This window comes from Daldinia loculata (assembly GCF_022478755.1).
Source record: "Daldinia loculata strain CBS 113971 unplaced genomic scaffold F4817scaffold_18, whole genome shotgun sequence".
In the NCBI taxonomy this organism is placed as follows: Eukaryota; Fungi; Ascomycota; class Sordariomycetes; order Xylariales; family Hypoxylaceae; genus Daldinia; species Daldinia loculata.
In genome coordinates, this window is record NW_026054872.1 from 277749 (window position 1) to 296345 (window position 18597).

General features: G+C 47.5%; 6 protein-coding genes and 1 non-coding gene across 7 annotated transcripts; 5 read left to right on the plus strand and 2 right to left on the minus strand.

Moving 5' to 3' along the window:
- Positions 1–199: 199 nt before the first annotated feature.
- F4817DRAFT_70913 (Aspartate/glutamate/uridylate kinase) lies at positions 200–3765 on the plus strand. The gene is made up of 3 exons (XM_049307801.1): positions 200–467; positions 599–3374; positions 3434–3765. Exons 2-3 carry the CDS (start codon positions 740–742, stop codon positions 3490–3492), a joined length of 2694 nt encoding a protein of 897 aa, XP_049160055.1. The 5' UTR covers positions 200–467; positions 599–739; the 3' UTR covers positions 3493–3765.
- A 232-nt stretch (positions 3766–3997) lies between these two features.
- On the plus strand, positions 3998–5830 carry F4817DRAFT_334606 (aspartate-semialdehyde dehydrogenase). The gene is made up of 5 exons (XM_049302919.1): positions 3998–4167; positions 4236–4490; positions 4557–5291; positions 5363–5602; positions 5707–5830. The coding sequence occupies exons 1-4, from the start codon at positions 4119–4121 to the stop codon at positions 5428–5430; spliced, it is 1107 nt and encodes a 368-aa protein (XP_049160056.1). The 5' UTR covers positions 3998–4118; the 3' UTR covers positions 5431–5602; positions 5707–5830.
- A 157-nt stretch (positions 5831–5987) lies between these two features.
- Positions 5988–6078, plus strand: F4817DRAFT_t71. Its single transcript has one exon. It is a non-coding gene; the product is annotated as a tRNA-Pro (tRNA).
- A 1505-nt stretch (positions 6079–7583) lies between these two features.
- Positions 7584–8264, plus strand: F4817DRAFT_314942 (uncharacterized protein; the record flags this gene model as incomplete). Its single annotated transcript, XM_049300469.1, has 2 exons — positions 7584–7859; positions 7968–8264. 2 exons carry the CDS (start codon positions 7584–7586, stop codon positions 8262–8264), a joined length of 573 nt encoding a protein of 190 aa, XP_049160057.1.
- A 246-nt stretch (positions 8265–8510) lies between these two features.
- F4817DRAFT_334608 (uncharacterized protein) lies at positions 8511–10065 on the minus strand. The gene has a single exon (XM_049302920.1). It carries the CDS (start codon positions 9330–9332, stop codon positions 8718–8720), a length of 615 nt encoding a protein of 204 aa, XP_049160058.1. The 5' UTR covers positions 9333–10065; the 3' UTR covers positions 8511–8717.
- An 801-nt stretch (positions 10066–10866) lies between these two features.
- On the plus strand, positions 10867–11974 carry F4817DRAFT_71012 (uncharacterized protein). Its single transcript, XM_049307803.1, has 2 exons — positions 10867–11412; positions 11495–11974. Exons 1-2 carry the CDS (start codon positions 11262–11264, stop codon positions 11914–11916), a joined length of 573 nt encoding a protein of 190 aa, XP_049160059.1. The 5' UTR covers positions 10867–11261; the 3' UTR covers positions 11917–11974.
- On the minus strand, positions 11737–12628 carry F4817DRAFT_70987 (uncharacterized protein). Its single transcript, XM_049307802.1, has 2 exons — positions 12195–12628; positions 11737–12137 (listed from the first exon to the last, which is right to left on the minus strand). Exons 1-2 carry the CDS (start codon positions 12467–12469, stop codon positions 12032–12034), a joined length of 381 nt encoding a protein of 126 aa, XP_049160060.1. The 5' UTR covers positions 12470–12628; the 3' UTR covers positions 11737–12031.
- Positions 12629–18597: the final 5969 nt, after the last annotated feature.

The window sequence follows — 18597 nt, forward strand, 5'->3', positions numbered from 1 at the left end:
TTATATTGTAGATATTGTAGATATTGTAGATATTGTAGATATTGTAGATATTGTAGATATTGTAGATATTGTAGATATTGTAGATATTGTAGATATTGTAGATATTTCTTGCATGTGGTACCGCAAACGGCAACTACCTCTATGTAAATACGTAAGTGCCTTACTTTGACTATGTTCTAGGTAATCGAATGCCCATTATGTGGGGTTCGTGTATTTAGTGTACTTAAGTGTACCTACTAGCAAGGGCTGGTTTTAATTAGTGCTTCTCCAAGTTTCAATTGGCCGTGGCTGCGGTTTTCGGCGTCCTAAGAAGTCCAAGATTTTTTTTATATTTTTTTTTTCCTTGGTCACGGTACAAAGTTCTCCAAGGATAACAGTATCACGGCCACTTTATCTGCCCCTCCTCATAGTATTCTAACAATGTGAACTTGGAAATCTTACACATAGCAACTTTTAATTTCTTCTAGGTTAGTCAATTCAAGTAATTAAACTTCAGTGGTTCAATTGGTTCGCCTATTGCGCCCTGTATTTCTCTCCAGCGTTGTGTTCGTCTATGATCTTCTGAATATAAACTGACTCATTTCGTCGTTTAATTTAGTTCTTCTCCCTTCGAAGTTTTTTTTTTCAAAGCTTCGTCGCCGACAGCTTGATCCCCGTCGCGATACCACGGCTGTATAGGCCGTGGAAGTGTCAATTGGACTTAAGGACTTAGTCGTTCACTTTTTCGACTCTTGACAATATGCTGTCGGTACGCGCATTGCGAGCAGCCGTGAGGGCTGGCTCTCGTCGTGTCTCTCCCCGAGCCGCTCGTCTGACTCCTGCAGTCGCCACAAGCCTCTCCCTGCGAACATCACAAGCTGCTTACTCTTCCGCCCGATCGAACGACTCGACTACTCGCGCCGCCGTTATACAGGTGCTCAACAACGTCGGATCTAAGCGAGAGGTCAAGCAATACCTTTCCCATTTCTCCTCCGTCTCCTCTCAGCAATTTGCTGTGATCAAGGTCGGAGGTGCTATCTTGACCGAACATCTGGATGAACTCTGTTCATCGCTGGCCTTCTTATACCATGTCGGACTTTTCCCTATCATCGTCCATGGTGCTGGTCCGCAGCTCAACAAGCTCCTCGAGGATGCCGGTGTCGAACCCCAGTTCGAGGAGGGAATTCGTATTACCGACGGCAAGACTTTAGGAATTGCGAGACGACTTTTCCTAGCGGAAAACCTGAAGCTCGTTCAGCGTCTAGAAGAGATGGGCGTCCGCGCTCGACCCATCACTTCGAGCGTCTTCACCGCTGATTATCTCAACAAGGACAAATGGAAGTTCGTTGGAAAAATCACCGAAGTTAACAAGGAGCCTATTCAAACTGCTATAGAGAACGGCTATCTACCTATCCTTACTTCCATGGCGGAGACGAGGGAGGGTCAGGTGCTGAATGTCAATGCCGATGTTGCAGCGGGAGAGCTAGCTCGCGAACTCGAGCCGCTAAAGGTTGTCTATCTTAGCGAGAAGGGTGGATTATTTGACGGTAACGTGCAGAAGATCTCTGCCATCAATCTCGACGAGGAATACGACCACATCATGTCACAGCCCTGGTGCAAGTTTGGAACCCGATTAAAGATACGCGAGATTAAGGAACTTCTAGAGACTCTTCCGCGTTCGTCTAGCGTCGCTATCATACATCCTGCTGACCTGCAGAAGGAGCTGTTCACAGATTCAGGGGCCGGTACTCTCATTCGCCGAGGGGATAAGTTGATGACTGCAGAGAGCGTTGCAGACTTTAGCGACCTCGAAAAGTTAAAAGATGTGCTTGTTCGGGATCGCGAGGTCCGTGATGCTAGGGCCACGGTGGATCGTTACTTGGAATTTTTGAGTGGACGGAAATTTAAGGCTTATTTCGACGAACCCATGAAGGCTCTTGCGGTTGTCCTCGACCCCGCTCCAGACCAATCATATTCGACCTTGGCCACTTTGACGATAACTAAGTCTGGCTGGTTGACAAACGTCGCTGACAACCTCTTTGCTGCTATTAAGAAGGAGTACCCTAGCTTAGTCTGGACTGTCAAGGCGGATGATGAAAATCTTACGTGGTTCTTCGACAAGGCCGACGGAAGCATTGTCAGAGGTAACGATGTCATGTTCTGGTACGGCATCGAGCCTGGAGAGGAATTGAACAAGCTCATGAGAGAATTTACCCTCCACGGCCGGGCAATGCTTGGCGATTCCAACCTAGAGTCAAGGCTCCACCGGGCAGCCCAGATTGCCTCCGAGAATCTACGAGCACACTTTGCTTCCGGCTCCGTGGCTAACCAGGCCCGAGGCTACTCTACTCTTGCCCGTCGTTCTATTTTAGGAGCTACATCAATGGGTGCCTTCTCCCGCGGGTCGCGCAGAGGCTTCGCGACAGAGACTAACCCCAACCCCCCGTACGGCAAGAAGCATGCATCAAATACGCAACCCTCTAGGGTCGCGCTGATTGGCGCTCGAGGCTACACTGGACAGAATCTGATTAGTCTTATCAACACGCATCCTAATTTCGAGCTTCGTCACGTGTCATCACGAGAATTAGCAGGACAGAAGCTGGAAGGTTATACGAAAAAAGAAATTATCTACGAGAATCTGAGCTTCGACGATGTGTACGAAATGGAAAAGAAGGGAAAAATAGACGTGTGGGTGATGGCGTTACCGAACGGTGTTTGCAAGCCGTTCGTTGACGCTATTAACAAGGCCAAGGAATCTTCTTCTTCTTCTAGAGAAGACAACAGCATAATTGTTGACCTCTCCGCTGATTATCGATTCGATAAATCGTGGACCTATGGTCTTCCTGAGTTGGTTAAGCGATCCGAAATTGCTCAGGCCACTCACATTTCGAACCCTGGTTGCTACGCCACAGCAGCCCAACTTGGTATTGCCCCCCTCGTGGAGTTTCTCGGCGGCCAGCCCACCGTCTTTGGAGTTTCTGGATATTCAGGGGCAGGCACTAAACCTTCTTCGAAAAACAACGTAGAGCTCCTAACCAACAACATCATTCCTTACAGCTTGACCGACCATATTCACGAGAAGGAGATTAGCAGTCAGCTCGGTGTTGATGTAGGGTTCATCCCACACGTCGCGGTGTGGTTTCAGGGCATTCACCACACAATTAACATTCCCTTAAATAAGACAATGACTTCACGAGATATCAGACAAATGTACCAAGATAGGTACGCGGGCGAGAAGCTGGTCAAAGTGGTAGGAGAGGCGCCATCAGTAAAGGCCATCAGCGGGAAGCACGGCGTTGAGATAGGCGGGTTCGCGGTTCACAGTTCTGGGAAGCGAGCAGTCATCTGCGTGACGATCGACAATCTTCTCAAGGGAGCCGCAACACAATGTTTGCGTGAGTATTCCGATCTACCAAATCTTAGGATGACTAGAAGATGCTAACCCAAATAATAGAAAATATGAACTTGGCTCGCGGGTATGCGGAGTTTGAAGGTATACCTCCAATGGAATAGAAGTTTTTTTTTTTCTAGAAGCGGGTTCTCGGGATTGAACGCTTGGCGATGTAAAACTTGTATATACTGAAGCCGTGTGAAGCGTTAAAAAATGTCTATAAACCCGGTGCGAACCTAAATCATTAAGGGATGTTTCTCTAGTAGAATCGATATGCTCCATTGCTGATGTCTCCAGTTGGTGTTTATCAAGACTTTTATAATCAGTACATACGCTTTTTTAGATATGAAACATCGAGTCTACCCGGTTATTGAGACTTGAGGTCTAAAATCAGATGACCAAGTCAGGGAAGAAACCCTGAACTCGGCTTCTGTAAATAGCAAACGGCAGGGTCCGTCAGAAGACGCCGTTTGAAAGGCCTCGAAAAAAAGGGGGCCAGACACCGAATAAACCAACATTATTGCCTAACCGGGTAGTAGCTTAGCATGCTTAGCGTAGTGGGGTCCTAGACAAACCCCTGAAGGCGTGTTCCGATGGCGGATGGCGGGGTGTGTTGGCGGGGCAAACGGGGCAAAATTTTAGCACCAAAACAGCCGATTCATTGCGACATGCGATCCGGAATCCGTATGTATAAATCTACTTATACACCATACACCTATACATTACAATTTGACCTTCACACTAGTTGATGAGATCACAGACGACAATGGCCTCCCAATTCCCTACTAAGAAATGCGGTAAGAACTCTTCCTCAATGACAAAAGCAAGAAAGAGTCATATACTAAACTATGCTTGTTGTGTAAAGGCGTGTTGGGCTGCACTGGCTCCGTGGGTCAGCGGTTCATCTTGCTCCTGTCTCAACACCCACACTTCGTCCTCCATGCCGTGGGAGCGTCGTCTAGATCCGCCGGTAAGAAGTATAAGGATGCCGTACGATGGAAGCAGGCCTCTCCCATGGGTTCCGTGGGCGAGCTTGTCGTCCGTGAGTGCAAGTCTAGCGAGTTTGCCGACTGCGACGTCGTTTTCAGCGGCCTGGACTCGGACGTCGCTGGTGAGATCGGTACGTTTATCTCAAACCATTACTTATCTTATTGTCCAATTGACTAATACGGGGTCGCGTCTGTAGAGATGGAATTCCTTAAGGCGAACCTAGCCGTCTTCTCCAACGCGAAGAATTACCGTCGGGACCCTCTCGTGCCCCTCGTCGTCCCTACTGTCAACCTGCCGCACCTCGATTTGATCCCGCACCAGCGGAAACACCATGGCTTAGAGAAGGGGTTCCTGGTGTGCAACTCGAACTGCGCAGTCATCGGCCTGGTAATCCCGTTCGCGGCGCTGCAGGCACGCTTCGGCCCCGTCGACACCGTCAGCGTTGTTACCATGCAAGCCGTTTCCGGCGCCGGTTACCCCGGCGTCAGCAGCATGGATATCATGGATAACGTGGTACCTTTTATCTCTGGTGAAGAGGACAAGCTCGAAACCGAGGCGCGCAAAATCCTCGGCGGCATCAACAGCGACGCCACTGCCCTCGTCGAGCAGGAGGAGCTTCGCGTGTCTGCGGCCTGTAATCGCGTTCCGGTACTTGATGGACATACGGCCTGTGTCTCGCTGCGGTTCAAGAACAGGCCTGCGCCGAGCGCGGAGGATGTGCGTGCTGCCCTGAGAGAGTACGTTAGCGAGGCCGAGAAGCTAGGGTGTCCGAGTGCCCCACGCCCGAGCATCCAGGTCTTCGATGAGCCGGACCGTCCGCAGCCGAGGCTCGATCGCGACTTGAGTCGCGGGTACACGGTTAGCGTGGGTCGTGTGCGCGAGGACGAGAGCGGGATCTTCGATATCAAGTTTGTCGCGCTGAGCCATAACAGTAAGCTTCCCCCTTTTCAATTCCCATCTCTTGGCATGCGGAGTAACGAGTGAAACTAACATGTTTTACAGCTGTCATCGGAGCTGCAGGTTCTTCGATATTGAATGCGGAGGCGGCAGTACTGAAGGGGTTCATCTAGACGACGAGCGAGCATCTTGCTAGCATCTACGGGCGTTTTCGGGCGGTTGGCTGGTTGGTTCATTTGCATTGGGAAGATACAAAAAGGAGGCAAGCATCTAGTCAGGCATCTGTAGATATGTATTTAAAAAGAGACGACCGATGTGCAACAAAAAATTCAATCTGCTAGAAGTCTAAATTTTAAACATTAGTTCCTAGGTATTCTATCAGGCGCAATGAACAAGACTTTGACTTAGATGTTGCGTTTACCCCTAACAGCTATGACTTGATGACTTACTTAAGTTACTATCATTCCTCGAAACCATCGCTCGGTTGACCTAGCAAGGGAGGTTATAATAAACTTACCAGGTCATAATGTCGCCCGGTACCAGCTGTGACGCCCTAAGACAATTCAGATTATGCGTTGCTCTGTTGTTAAGGGGTAATGCGTCTGATGCCCCTTACTTAAAAGTAGGCTCGCGCTATTAAGTGGGGCTGCAATAAACAATATAAGCATCGAAAAGCATCTGTATGACATGATTGGCCATCGTGGCCTAAGAAAGTTTACATGAAAAACATGGTTTGGTGGTCTAGTGGTATGATTCTCGCTTAGGGTACACCCTACGCAATAGCATGCGAGAGGTCCCGGGTTCAATCCCCGGCCAAACCCTTTACTTTTGCATTTTTTAATTAATTGTTCTCACTTTCTTTTTACCATTTACACGCATAGATTTATTATCCTATTGACGAACAACTCTAAACAATCTTGGATTCGCATTTTTCTTTTCCATTTGTTGTAAGACGTATCATATTTATCAGTCGTATGATTGATTACTGCCTTAATTTTTTCCCCTTTTTATCCCTTTCGTGTTTGTGGCCGAAGTCTTATCCTCATAAATGAATGCCAGGCTGAGCTGACTACTTTTAAAACCCCCTATTATTACAATAGAAGGTCGGGGAATACTTTCTAGTTTTCAATAAGGCGAACCTAACATATAGATGGATGGAATTGGAATACCTATAAGAAGTATAAAGATACCAATGCATTACAGTTAGTAGTGAACTACATAACTAGAGTCTGGCTATTAAACTCTTAATGAAAGATTCGTCATAGTGTAATTACCCTAAATTATAGCCTACGAAATTTAAACCTCTTAGATGTTAACACGCCTCCTATTAATTCCTAGCGTCATTCATGTAAGCACGGGGAAATATTGATGTCCTGGTGAACAGATGATATGACGATTATAGGCTGAAACAGAGACACGGCCTTAGCAACGGCCCACGGCTTTCACAGCTATAGAAACACGGTTAGTTAGTGACCTTCAGAAACCGAATTCGTGGCTATGGCGATAAGATTCTTCGAGTCACTATTACACTCGATACATTAGAGCGGGACTTATAGCTGCTTCCCTCATCCTTTAGGTATTAACTCAGAATAAATTTACAAAACTACCTACCTACATACTTGTTAGCACGGTGTTGTCATACAAATACGGCTCAGCTATGATTGATAGAGGATGAGTTTACATTCCTATCGATATATAACTCCGTCTTCGATTCTTACCTTCCGAAGTCTTTTTAGTATTTATCCGTATACCCATCCCTCTAACAATCGTATAGCGCTATCCCATAACTGATCAAGTGTATAAGTCTCCAGACGAAAAGGTTCATGAAAAGTCTGTTAGACTGGATTATGGTTATATAAACTCGAGAATGGCTGAACTATAATCCATCAGCAGATATAGTGTTTATTCTAGGTCATAGCACATGTTTCTAGGTTAGGTAGTCCTTAAAATAGGACGTCTATATATATATTGTTATCATGAGATGGAGCAAGAAGCATTGGAACAACTTGGTCGTTTCTGAAAAGAACTCTCTAAACCCAGCTACGGAAGCTTGAGCTACACATATTGAAAGTATCATTTGCTCTAGATGTCTAATCCAAAATCCTAACAACTGTTCAGGTCTTGCCAGTAATGCTGCCAAGCAAACTGCCATCTCGTCCCACCGTCTCGACTCATTAATACACCTCAAGCATTCGTCATATACTAGTCCCGAGGGATACCAGGATTACTCACATTCACACCAGAGTACAAATACACAGCCATAGATCTCCCAAACTCCACAATCGCCTCTCAAGACCAACCGCTCCGGCTTTAGTATAAGCAAACCATGATATCTATAGACCCCGTTGTGTTCCTACTCATTTCCGCAGCCCTGCTCTGTACCGGGAGCCTCTTCGCTTGCATCGCGGGCGCGTGGCGAGCCCAGTCGATGGATGAGCGGTACGAGATTGGCGCTATGGTGGGAAAATGCATCGCAGTGCTCAGCTTGGTGATTATGGTGCTAGTCTACGTGCAGCACGGAGTCAGCCTACATCTCGCATTCTTCATATTTTTCATGGCACCCACGATAGGAACCCATCTCGGGAAACGTGCCGCGCGGGATGTACGTGTAAGTCTATTCCTTCCATATTAATGACATACCTACCCCGTCCTAGATCCGTCCTGTAATTCTGCTATATCATTTCTATAAATCCCTACTTACACGGTGCAGTTACAACAAACACCCCAGGCGCCTGCACGGCAGCTCAACGAAGATATATCTAATGGAATTACATCTACGGGGAACGTATCTACTCGGGATGGATCGACCCGGGACACACTCCCCGTCCAAAAAGCACAATTTCGGAATGCGACTTCGGGCAGCACACGCGCGCAAAATGGGCAAACGGAATCCAATGCCACCGCACTGCGGCGCCCGGGCAAGAACAAGAAGCGTGTCACTTTTGCGGACGCCGTGACGGACCTAGATCAGCTCCAGCCGTTCCGAAGAAATAGACCTTGTTATTAGTTAAGGAACTCTAACACACGACGAAAAAGTGGCGGGTTGTGAGACAAGATATAGACATTCCTTGAGAGATCATGTATGGAGGAAATGATATTTTTCATATACCCCTATTCTTTTTATATTCAATATCCCTAAGTGTTGTATACATACGAGGACAGGGTTATACTACTCATCTAGTATTATCTGTATCTGGGTAATAAGTATGTCGTTAAAGACGAGTGGTGAACAGAAAATTCATCACGAGTAAATCTTCTCTTGCCCTCGACAACAAATCACGAAGGTTACCACGCATTGTTTAACTTGATTATTAACCGGACAGCATGAACAGCATTATAGTAGTGTTCAACAGCTTGTTCGCTTGTTTCTCTAATTCATGATAATTTCTACCCGGAGAAAAATAGGACATGTAGCGCTATAACAAGTCAGAAAGACGAATAGCATATCACCGCAATTTAATCAAGTCTCCATAATACCGGGCAACTGGGGGACCGTTAAGTTTTCGATGCCAAACCCTTCCTTCATGTCTTTGACGATAGCCATTAAGCTGTGGAGATAGGACCGGCCTTCCCAAAACAGCTGCTTAAGGACCGAATCCCTGGCTCCTTTTATTATCGAGTTTCTCGTAGCATTCCACTGCTTCTCGATGAGAAATCCAATGAGGTCAAAAATGAGTGTTAGAACCCATCGTAACTCTGGCTCCAGGGATGTGATGCCCTGGGCCCAGCAACACCACCAGCGTGCCTCGATTAGTACCCTGTCGCATCCCCCGGCTCCTTCGATGGCATCAAGGGGCTTGAAATACGCTTTGATGCGGCGCTCATCCGCCGCCGGCTGCACGGCAGGCCATCCTCTGTAGTCCGTATATCGGAACAGGAAGACTCCTCGACGGACATGGTGCCATTGTGCCGGCTGCACATCGAAAACAGCCGGGTTGTCGTACGGTATAAACTGTAGGAAGTCACTCCGGCTTCCGTCGCAACGTCGTCGGATAGGTAAGTGTACAATTCTGCCAGCAGGGATCGTGGAAAGGTGGTTGTGCTGCTGCTCTGACGGTGATGTGACATCCTGCATGATGACATCGCCGTCCGCGTCTGTTATATAGGCGTCATACTCGTCGGACCCGGAATACTATTTGATACGACTTGAAGCCTTTATGGGATTTCTTGTTATATCGGTAGCCTGACGAACGTGCTTCCAGTTATTGGACTGTGACGTGTTGTGGTAGTTACGGGCGCGTTCGTTGAGATTGTCGAGTATCTCCTCTATGGTTAATAGTGGACGCTTGTTTCTATCTAAAGGCATTGCAACAGAACCAGTATTGATCGTAGTGCTGTTCTGAAAGTCAAACAGGCGGTCGTAGACATCTCTACGACAGAAAGTAGTCGCGGTTGCGATGGCTGGTATGTCACCAGGTCCGACGGTGGCGGTAATGTCAGACTCGGGATGCTTGGCGGCTTCTTTAGGGAACTTGAAGAAGAGCCAGGCGCACTCCCCGCAGAGTGGCTGCGGAAGACGCCGATGGGCCCTCACTGCGACGCAATGATAGACGTGGTGGATGGAGCAGTAGTAAAATGTGGCGCCAGGACTAGTGTCCTTGTCGTGGTCGAGCTTCATTACTGAGCCGTTCAGCCGGATACGATGACACTCTGGCATGCGACAAGACATTTTCTATGGTGAGAAGTTTTTAACCCTGGGATCTCGTATGTTGGGATAGCGAATGTGACTTAATAAAGTAGATGTAATGTTTGATATAGTATGTGAAGTCTAAGTGAAGTCTATGTGAAGTTAGTTTGGGATCCGACTTGGGGGGGGGGGGGGGGGGGAATTATGTTACGTGAGGAGTAAAACAGGAGATAATGAAACCCAGGTAAGGGCCGGAAGAAGTATTGGCATTATGGAAAGTGGATTCGGGGTTTGACACGCGATTGGGGCTGGTTTTTCGATTAAGTTTAAAGGATTTCTTGTAAGTGGGAAGGAAATGACATGTCGCCTGGTATGCTCATCATTGTCATTACAAGGGAAACGATGGGCGAAGTATGTACCTACCTAACCTATGTAGTAGCCTAGTAGTTTCCGGCTACTGGAGTAATACATAGATAATCCTAGCTGATATTCAAGTAACACAGCTGAAGTAGAAAAGCCGTAGCAGGAAACCGGCGTGGTTTCTCTTTCCGGGTCGGGTACTTGTCCTCCTAGTAAGATTGGGCATGGACGTAGGCGTGGGCGTAGGCGGTACGCTTTACGTTTCGACCGGTTTAGGGGGTTAAGGTTTCTGTCCTTCTCTTTCCTCTTTCCTCTTTCCTACCATTGGCGCTTTCTTAAAAAGATACAACTTTTTAGTCACAAGAAGCCAAGGAAGTTACAATGTTATTAACATTAGTTATGCTTTAGTTATAACTAGTTAATGCTATTAATCTTACTTGAATACCTAGCAACAACACCTGTATAAAAACGCCTGGGCCGCCATAGTTCGATAAGCTCTTAAGAGCATAACGAGTCCGTGCTGCCTCTTATCTTTTAGGCAAGCAGATTTCATTATCCTACTACAGCATTAAGATCTTATAATAAGAATAAGAATAAGATCTTAGCGGCCATTTCGTCGAGGGGGTGAATTATTCGATAATAGCTACTAGATAGAGCAAGTCCATCCTTCACCCTCGACAGCTGACCCTCGACGCACTATGGCCGCAATAGTTTAGGACGGTGTTCTTCCTTGACATCCCCCATCACACGTTACTGATGTAGGGCATCTTAGAAGAGCTACACACTAAGAGGAGCTTCGACTGGGAAGTATGGGTTACACACGTAACTAGGCGACCAATAACGTAAAGGTGGGAGAAAAGATGGCACCAGGGATGGAAAGCGTGTCGAGCCCTAAACCCGGTCTATTGGAAAGTCAGGTACCGAGGGGAAAGCGCCCGCGTCTGCTGTGTAACGTCGGAACTTCCGAGCCCAGAAACCCGAGCCAAGATTGGATGCCGGAGCCTCATAAGTAACTGCATGTACTCTCGAACGGCTGTAGTCATCAGGCCGTCTTACATACTCGGTAGTTCGGTCATCCCCGGTGGATGTTGGTACCTGATGGCACTTCCCGACGCCTGTGCGTATTACCTATGCTACGAACATGCATCTCCACCTTTAAGGAACCTAGGTACGCCAGTAAACCACCGTCTTCACTAGGGTGCTACCCCCTTGAGCCTCACCCAAGCCTCGCAGGGCTGACGGGGAGCTAGGACGAATAAGATCAAATCTACTTAAGCCACTCGCGTCTCAGATGGATTATTACCGACGAATCAGATATAATACCATATACCTGACCATACAATACCGGTCCTACTCCGGTACTCGACCTAGTTCATTCGGTAAAGCTTGCGAGTTGGTTAAAGCATTAACGTGCGAACTGACTCACGAGCATGGGATAGATTTCACATCTTTAAATAGATACGTGAAGGCTACTCCTTCACGTTCTGGGTATTGCCGCTTTCTACATGCCCGTACACGTCTAACCGGCCGATCTCGAGTCTATTGGGACGCCCCCTTCCCCTCTGTATCCCCAACAAAGAAGAAGAAAAAAGAACAAGAGAAAATTGTATCGAGTTTCATGCTTGCTATTCCTCGGAGCAGACACCGACTTTTCAAGCCAGCAAGCCAATGACTATGAAATGACGTGTACTCCTAGAAATGCGCCTCCCCCGAGGACTGATTTTCTTTTCCAGGCAGACACTAGGTTTTAGTGAATTCGATAGCCCTTGCGGTCGACTAGGACAGGGTCAGGATTGATTCGCCCTGCTCGAAAGAGCATGCAGAGAAAGGAATTGAGAAATGATATTGTGATAGTCGTTGCGCAGAGCAGAGAGCCCCGCCGTCGGCTCATGCCTAGATTTCCAGAGTCAGTCGAAAACTTCCAAATATCACCTGACAATGGCAACTGACTTGAGGTTGTTCGATTCAGGCAACGTAAGTTCCGCAGTACGGACAGTCCCGCCCGGGTAAGACCCATACTTCTTGGCCCTTGCCCTGGCAGGTAGGGCAGCGTTTTCCGGGGGCCTTGCGGGATCGTTAGAGAGACGCCCTATTTTCATAAATGGGTAGCTGATACGTACAGTTCCGGACATATCAACCATGGGGCAAGCTTGGCTAGATACCGGGCGAGAGCAATAGTTAACCTGAGACGCCAGGTGCGAGCAGTGAATATGTGAGCAGGTCATCGTGTCGAGTTGTCTAAGTGACAGGGATAAGATGTAGGGGGGGAGAAATCTATCAAAGGAGCGTTGACAAATATGGGAGGACTATTGGTGAGGAGAGCGACGAAACAAGCGTTGATAATAATGGATGGTGTGATATGTCTGACCAAACTCGGAGTCCCTACGGCCGTACTTATACTTTTCTAGTTGGTCAACGCCGAAACATGGGCCGAGGGAAGTGTATCGTAGGGCCAAGGCAAGAGGGTCAATTCCAAAGGCCACGATTTGCCGCGTTGGGTGCGGCTGGCGTACTTAGTCCCTGCGTGAAAAGTAGTAGCCTGTATGTATCCGACGAAGAAGCACGGAATCATGTTGAGCGCGCAGCGGAAGGCTCGCGGCAGAGGGGGTGCCCCTTCGCTCTATTCGTCAGGGGCACGGATTCTAAGCCAATGTAATAATATTGCAAGTCAAGTTTTGAGCAATATCCCGGCAAAAAGCACCATTATGGTGACTGAGCCCGATGCGTCCAGCCATGCTTCGATAGGGAGCAAGACACGGCGACCTGAATTTCTGACAGGACACAACTCACACAAGTGGGGTTGATTTCGAGGGCAGAAAAGGGCAGAGAGGGCAGAGAGGGCAGAAACGTGGGACAGAATCAGGCCGTAGACTTCTTGGCGCTGAATGACATCTGTATCACTGCGGATATGGCGTCAGAAGACTCTATTGGACTAATGTTAAGAGGCAGATCGTGACAGTCAGTCTGTGTATGTTGTATGCGGGTGGTCTATGTACGTATAGTGCAGTGTGTGTGGGCCAGAACGTCTCGACAATACTTTTCAGGGTCAGACAGGGCAAGATAAAAAGCAAGAAAGCAGGGATAGCCTGTATTAAAAACTACCTAGATACGGTTGTCATTAAGACCGGGTTGGCGGATACTCGGGCCCGTCGGGGGATTTTATGAGATCTCGAGGTGGGGAGAAGAGACAGAGACTGAGAGGGAAATTTGATATATGTAGAAATAGAAATAGAAATCCGAATAATAAGAGAGGGACTTTTGGGAATGGGGAACAGCAATTAGAGCAATTAGGAAGTATCAATTTTTTGTTACCAAAAAAAAAAGTTACCCATTTTCCTGTGTACTACGTGATAGGCTTATAGTTTAATATGTACGTTTGTATATAGGTGGATGTGGATAACAATACGTAGGGGGCCATGTACAGGGTGGATATACGTGCAATACTTTATGCATGTATGTAGTACCTACACCTGCTTAACCCTTCCATGCACATGTGTGCGCATGAGAATATGCACGTATGGTATGCATTAGATATGCGCAATACATGCATACTACGTACATTCCATGATATTCAACTTTCAACCTCTTAGATGGATGAAAATCATCCCAGTATCCGGGTTTGCCAAGTTTTCTCGATCCAAGCGTTCGGAACCCCCGCGTACAAAGCATATAAAGTTGCATGATGATGGGCAGATCAAAGCAAGGGAATAAGGGAATAGGGAGAGAGGAATTCGGATATCGAAGACGGGAGGCGAGGCACTTATATGTTAAGGTACCTATATGTAATTAGCTAGCCTATTGCGTACAAAGGGGGGAGTACCCCTTCTAGTGCACTTCCCTGTGCGACCTGAGAAACTTAGGGCTGTTACTGCGTTTTCTCCGGGAAGGCACCTTCTATTCTCTATTCTCTAACCTCTAGCTCCTCCTAAACTTCCCCTAAACTTCCCTTCCGTCTAGACGAGTGGCTCTCTTCATACCTCTTACATATTCCGTATGTAATGTATTTTGTTCAATATTCACAGATGCCCGACCAAGTTTCCCATCAACTAACTAGTTTTTACTAGGAACAAGTTTTAATCGTTGGGCTTGGGAGTGGAAGGTGGAAGGTGGAAGCATCACCACCCTAATTCCATCATTCCATCCACGCGCATCACGACGCACGTTTTCCCCCTTCGACTCCTTGTCTTTCTTTGAATCAAAACTAGCGTAACATAAAAAGAAGCAAACGCCGATTCGTCGTCTACCCTGTCACTCTTCCGTACTACCGCTGCAGTATCCACGCGACGTTGCCGTTGTTGTATTATTTTTGATATCATTTACCACCTCTCCTGGGTCCCTTTACAAGTCCAGAAGAGCTTGTCGTAACCCCTGGGCTTCTTCCTGCCGCTAGCTTACAACCAATCAGATTCAACTCACGGGAACCAGATAAATCACTCCCCTGATGATTGTCTTTTATTATTATTATTTTATCTGTTTAGCTTTATTTTATTTTTTAAACAAGACTGCCATAAAAGCAATTGGGTTTTGTGCCTCGGGATCGTAATCCTTTTGTGGGGATTTAGTTGAGCTGTCTACAAGGCAGATCCTCATACGTGTTCGGCAAGGAGAGAGCAATACAAGACCAGAGGTTCAGGTTGATATCTGACGTGAAACAACCCGATTGACAAGTTTAAACCCCATTACGTCGTACGTAGCAGTTCCAAGCCGTTAGGTAAGAAGCTTTCCCGTTGCCCAAAGCAGAAAGTCGATTAATGCTCGTTGATCCTAGGGTTATCTCTAACCGCTACACCACGCCCATACCTTCTTGAACCTACCCGCTAGACGTCTCTCTGGTTGGGCCACCGTCCACTCTGATCGAATGATGTTTCTGCTGACTGATTTGCACGCTCTCATCTGACAAGGGGGTCTATCATATGCCACGGAATCCGTTCCTCTTTGACGCCTTCGTCTCTGTGTCTGTCACCTCAGGGCCTCCTCACGACATGCAGACCGGATTCCAGAGCCCCACAAAGTAACCACATGAGCTGGCATACATGAAGCCTTTCCCGGTGGATACTAGCCCATCCATCCGAGCGACTCCCGCGAATGATTTCTGAGGAGGTAGTATCCTTGAACTGGGCGTATCAATCTCTGCGGTCACTCACTCATTGGCTCTTCTCATACCAGCCCACCGAGTCGCGATTTTTCTGACTCCTCAGATCGTCCGCTTAGCCGGCGATCCACCCTTGTTCCCATCTTGTTGGTCGCTTAGGAGGTCGAGCAGGTCAAGACAACCAATGCATAGGCTCATTTAGATTGAATACCGATCAAGGAACCACCTAGAAGCTGTCTCTTCAACTAAGGAAGGCTGCTAATCAAGTTGCCCAAAGATCGACAGCTCGAGCTGAAGCTATTCTAGTGGATAAGAGCTTCGAGGCTCGTAGTCCTCCAGAAAAATCGCGACACCGCTCCACGGGACCATCGAGCGAGTTCGGAGTGGGAAAAAATGCCCGAATCTAGTAACAAGGGTCGTATTCGAGGCAATGCTAGTCAAGTTGAAATTTGTCGCAAATTTGATGAGCATCAACTCTCTCGAAAGCCGCGAAACGTATTGTTCGTATTCAGCTTCGATAGTCTCAGCCATTTATCAGAGGTATCAGAGGTATCAGAGGTATCAGAGGTAGTCTCGCCATTCTGCATAGCCGACCCATTATCAACATAACGGAGTTTATGCTAGCGGGGGGTCCTTGCAGGTCTCATACCGGAAGAGTTTTTGACCCGGTACTTTGCATCGAAAAGTGACAGGTCACAATATGCCTATCCTATACCTGCTACAACCAGGCTTGACAAGCAATTGGTCGTACTATTCGGCTATCGCGATATTCAAAATGGTATGCAGCAAGTCTTGCGGATCCCAAAGTCCCACTAGACAAGACAAAGGTCATTGGACTTCGAGAACGTGCATCGACGTCGGTGTTGAGATTCAAGTCAAGCCCAACAGACCTGTCACATTCGTCAACTCTTACCGCCTAGTATCCCCCGTTGTTGGTCAACAGGAAATAAGGTTGACGAACATGGCTTCTGCAATCCGCGCATGTGTGCTCACCCGTCCACCCATCCAGCCAGAGGCTATTCGTCCGATTTGATTTCCGTCCTGTCAATTCTTACGCAGCTAAAGCCATGCAGCACCCGGATATGCACATGTTTGAGCATTCGCCTACCTGCACCAGTTGCCAAACATGTTATTATGTATTATGAGAAGAGGGAGAATACATCTAGGTACCTACATTTTAAGGCAAACTGGTCGAGGCTAACTATAAACAGGTAACAACCCAAGGGCGTAATGATACCAACCTGTTGCACCCTTGACGACGCCACTTGATCTGCTTCACCGTCCGTGGGTTTGGGCCTCATCCCTGTTTCTATTACAAAGGTTCGGCAACACCAAAGGGCACTTGCATGGGCTACAGCGTACGGTACCATTACGCCGGGACGAATGAGGAGGGGACCACATTCCTAGTCTCGAGCATCGTGCCCCACTGCCGACCTCAAGATAACAGGAGCCATCCCATTGCATCGCTTCTATCGAGAATTACTCCTCGACCATCAGGGACACTAGAAATTTCCCGACCGACGTCACCCGTCTCTAGTTCCCAAAAATATCACTACCTATCTATTTTGCATACCAGGGTACGAGCTGCATACAGCTTGATACCTGGCCTCCGAAGCATGTGGCATCGCTTCTAAAAAAAAGGGTCCATCCAACCCTCGGTTCCCATGTCCCGAATTTATGTGATGACAACGTTCAAGCTGTTTATAGTGCAGCCTATAATCAATGTGGACGCGATTATAGCCTAGTTGACTAGTAAATATCCCCCTGTCAGGACTTTAGCTAACGAGCCACGATGCAGCAGTCACCGGATGCAACTAATGCGAAGGTTATTTCTTCTAACCATTGGCGGCGCATTGCCTGCACGGTATGTTGCCGATTGCGGCGTGCATTAGAAACAGGACTATATTGCTGTCAAACGGGTGCTCGCTTGGACGCTGTTACACAATAGAGAGGCAGCATCGAACTTCTATATCTTAACGAAAAAATAGTATACAACGGTACGGCGTAGCCGCCTGTCCGTCGTTGACAGCAACCTACTACGTTAGGTAGCGTTTCTTTAGGGGATCTTCTATTTTGCAGATCTCGTCAGCTGATGACATGAAGGCTGTCGCGAATTGATTCATTACAGCAATTACCGACCAACACGCAGGAGTTGGTCAGAATACAGCCATGTCATTGTAACACGCCCAGTCCGCCGTCGTTAATGGAGGCGCAGCTGCATAGTTCGTCTCTAGTAGCTCTACATCGCTTGTCACCTTCCGTAGCAGTGTTGATCTAAAATCACTGCCGTATGACGATATCCGTTGATATCCCTCAGCGTCTCAGCTGATATGGGTGAAAACTTGTAGATTATGAGATATAATGTCGCTTTAGCTTGAGTCGCCGGCCAGTGCGGTGGCGACAAGTTTAAAAGCAACGTTTTGTTGGTGATCAACTCCGCGACAGGAACAAATACCACACACCGACGCCCGCCCCCTTCTCGCTTCTGCCGAAATAGGCGTCGAAAAAAACCTGCTGAACTATAACTGACAGCTACTATTATGACGGAACCCATCGCCCAGTAGAAATTTGAAGGGCGATTAACCTTAAGGCTAGCCATCCCACCTTTCTACTCGGCTATTCGGTTACAGTCGTAGCTGATCTACCCTGGGGAATCTTCACGTTTCCCCTGGTTTCTAGAAAAAGGGTCTACTATATAATAAGGAGCACTTATTAGTTACACGAAAGTCCCTAACTGGTTATTTCACGAGCCGACTGACGTCTACCCATTGTTTAGATCCTCTGAGATCTCTCATCGTAACGTTGCTGCATCTGCCAACGCAAAGGTAAACTTACTATATAACAGGGGTAGTCATAATTCACGTTCAGTAAGCATGGGGCGGTTCGGGGTCCGACTGACCAACCAAGTAAACAGCTGCTCTCTGCTCACTTGCATATGCACATACCAGGTATGCGCTCGAGGTTGAAACTTAAGCTTGCTGATTTCGAATCTATCTCAACGTATAGACGAAGGAGGCTAGCTAGCTGCAAATAACTCGAGTACCCGTGGGGATTGAAGCTTTCCGCATGCGACCTGCAGCCGGGATCTGAGGTTGTCAATATCAATGCGAGGAGTTACCTATATAAAAAAGAAAAGAGGAAAACATCTAGCGGCCAGACCTGGTTGTCTAATATGAGCCTCATGACGTGGATGGAACATACATACGTATCCACAACAGGAAAGCTCACCGTTGAGTATCTCTGCTTCTCGCCGAAAGGGAA

Coding starts and splice junctions, on each gene's coding strand:
- F4817DRAFT_334606 (XM_049302919.1), top strand. CDS start 4,119: ATGAGATCACAGACGACAATGGCCTCCCAATTCCCTACTAAGAAATGC. Junction 4,168..4,235: donor ATTCCCTACTAAGAAATGCG/GTAAGAACTCTT, acceptor TGTTGTGTAAAG/GCGTGTTGGGCTGCACTGGC. Junction 4,491..4,556: donor GGACGTCGCTGGTGAGATCG/GTACGTTTATCT, acceptor TCGCGTCTGTAG/AGATGGAATTCCTTAAGGCG.
- F4817DRAFT_70913 (XM_049307801.1), top strand. CDS start 740: ATGCTGTCGGTACGCGCATTGCGAGCAGCCGTGAGGGCTGGCTCTCGT. Junction 3,375..3,433: donor AGCCGCAACACAATGTTTGC/GTGAGTATTCCG, acceptor CCCAAATAATAG/AAAATATGAACTTGGCTCGC.
- F4817DRAFT_70987 (XM_049307802.1), bottom strand. CDS start 12,469: ATGACCTGCTCACATATTCACTGCTCGCACCTGGCGTCTCAGGTTAAC. Junction 12,138..12,194: donor CCTGAATCGAACAACCTCAA/GTCAGTTGCCAT, acceptor CTGGAAATCTAG/GCATGAGCCGACGGCGGGGC.
- F4817DRAFT_334608 (XM_049302920.1), bottom strand. CDS start 9,332: ATGCAGGATGTCACATCACCGTCAGAGCAGCAGCACAACCACCTTTCC.
- F4817DRAFT_71012 (XM_049307803.1), top strand. CDS start 11,262: ATGTACTCTCGAACGGCTGTAGTCATCAGGCCGTCTTACATACTCGGT. Junction 11,413..11,494: donor TCCACCTTTAAGGAACCTAG/GTACGCCAGTAA, acceptor ACGGGGAGCTAG/GACGAATAAGATCAAATCTA.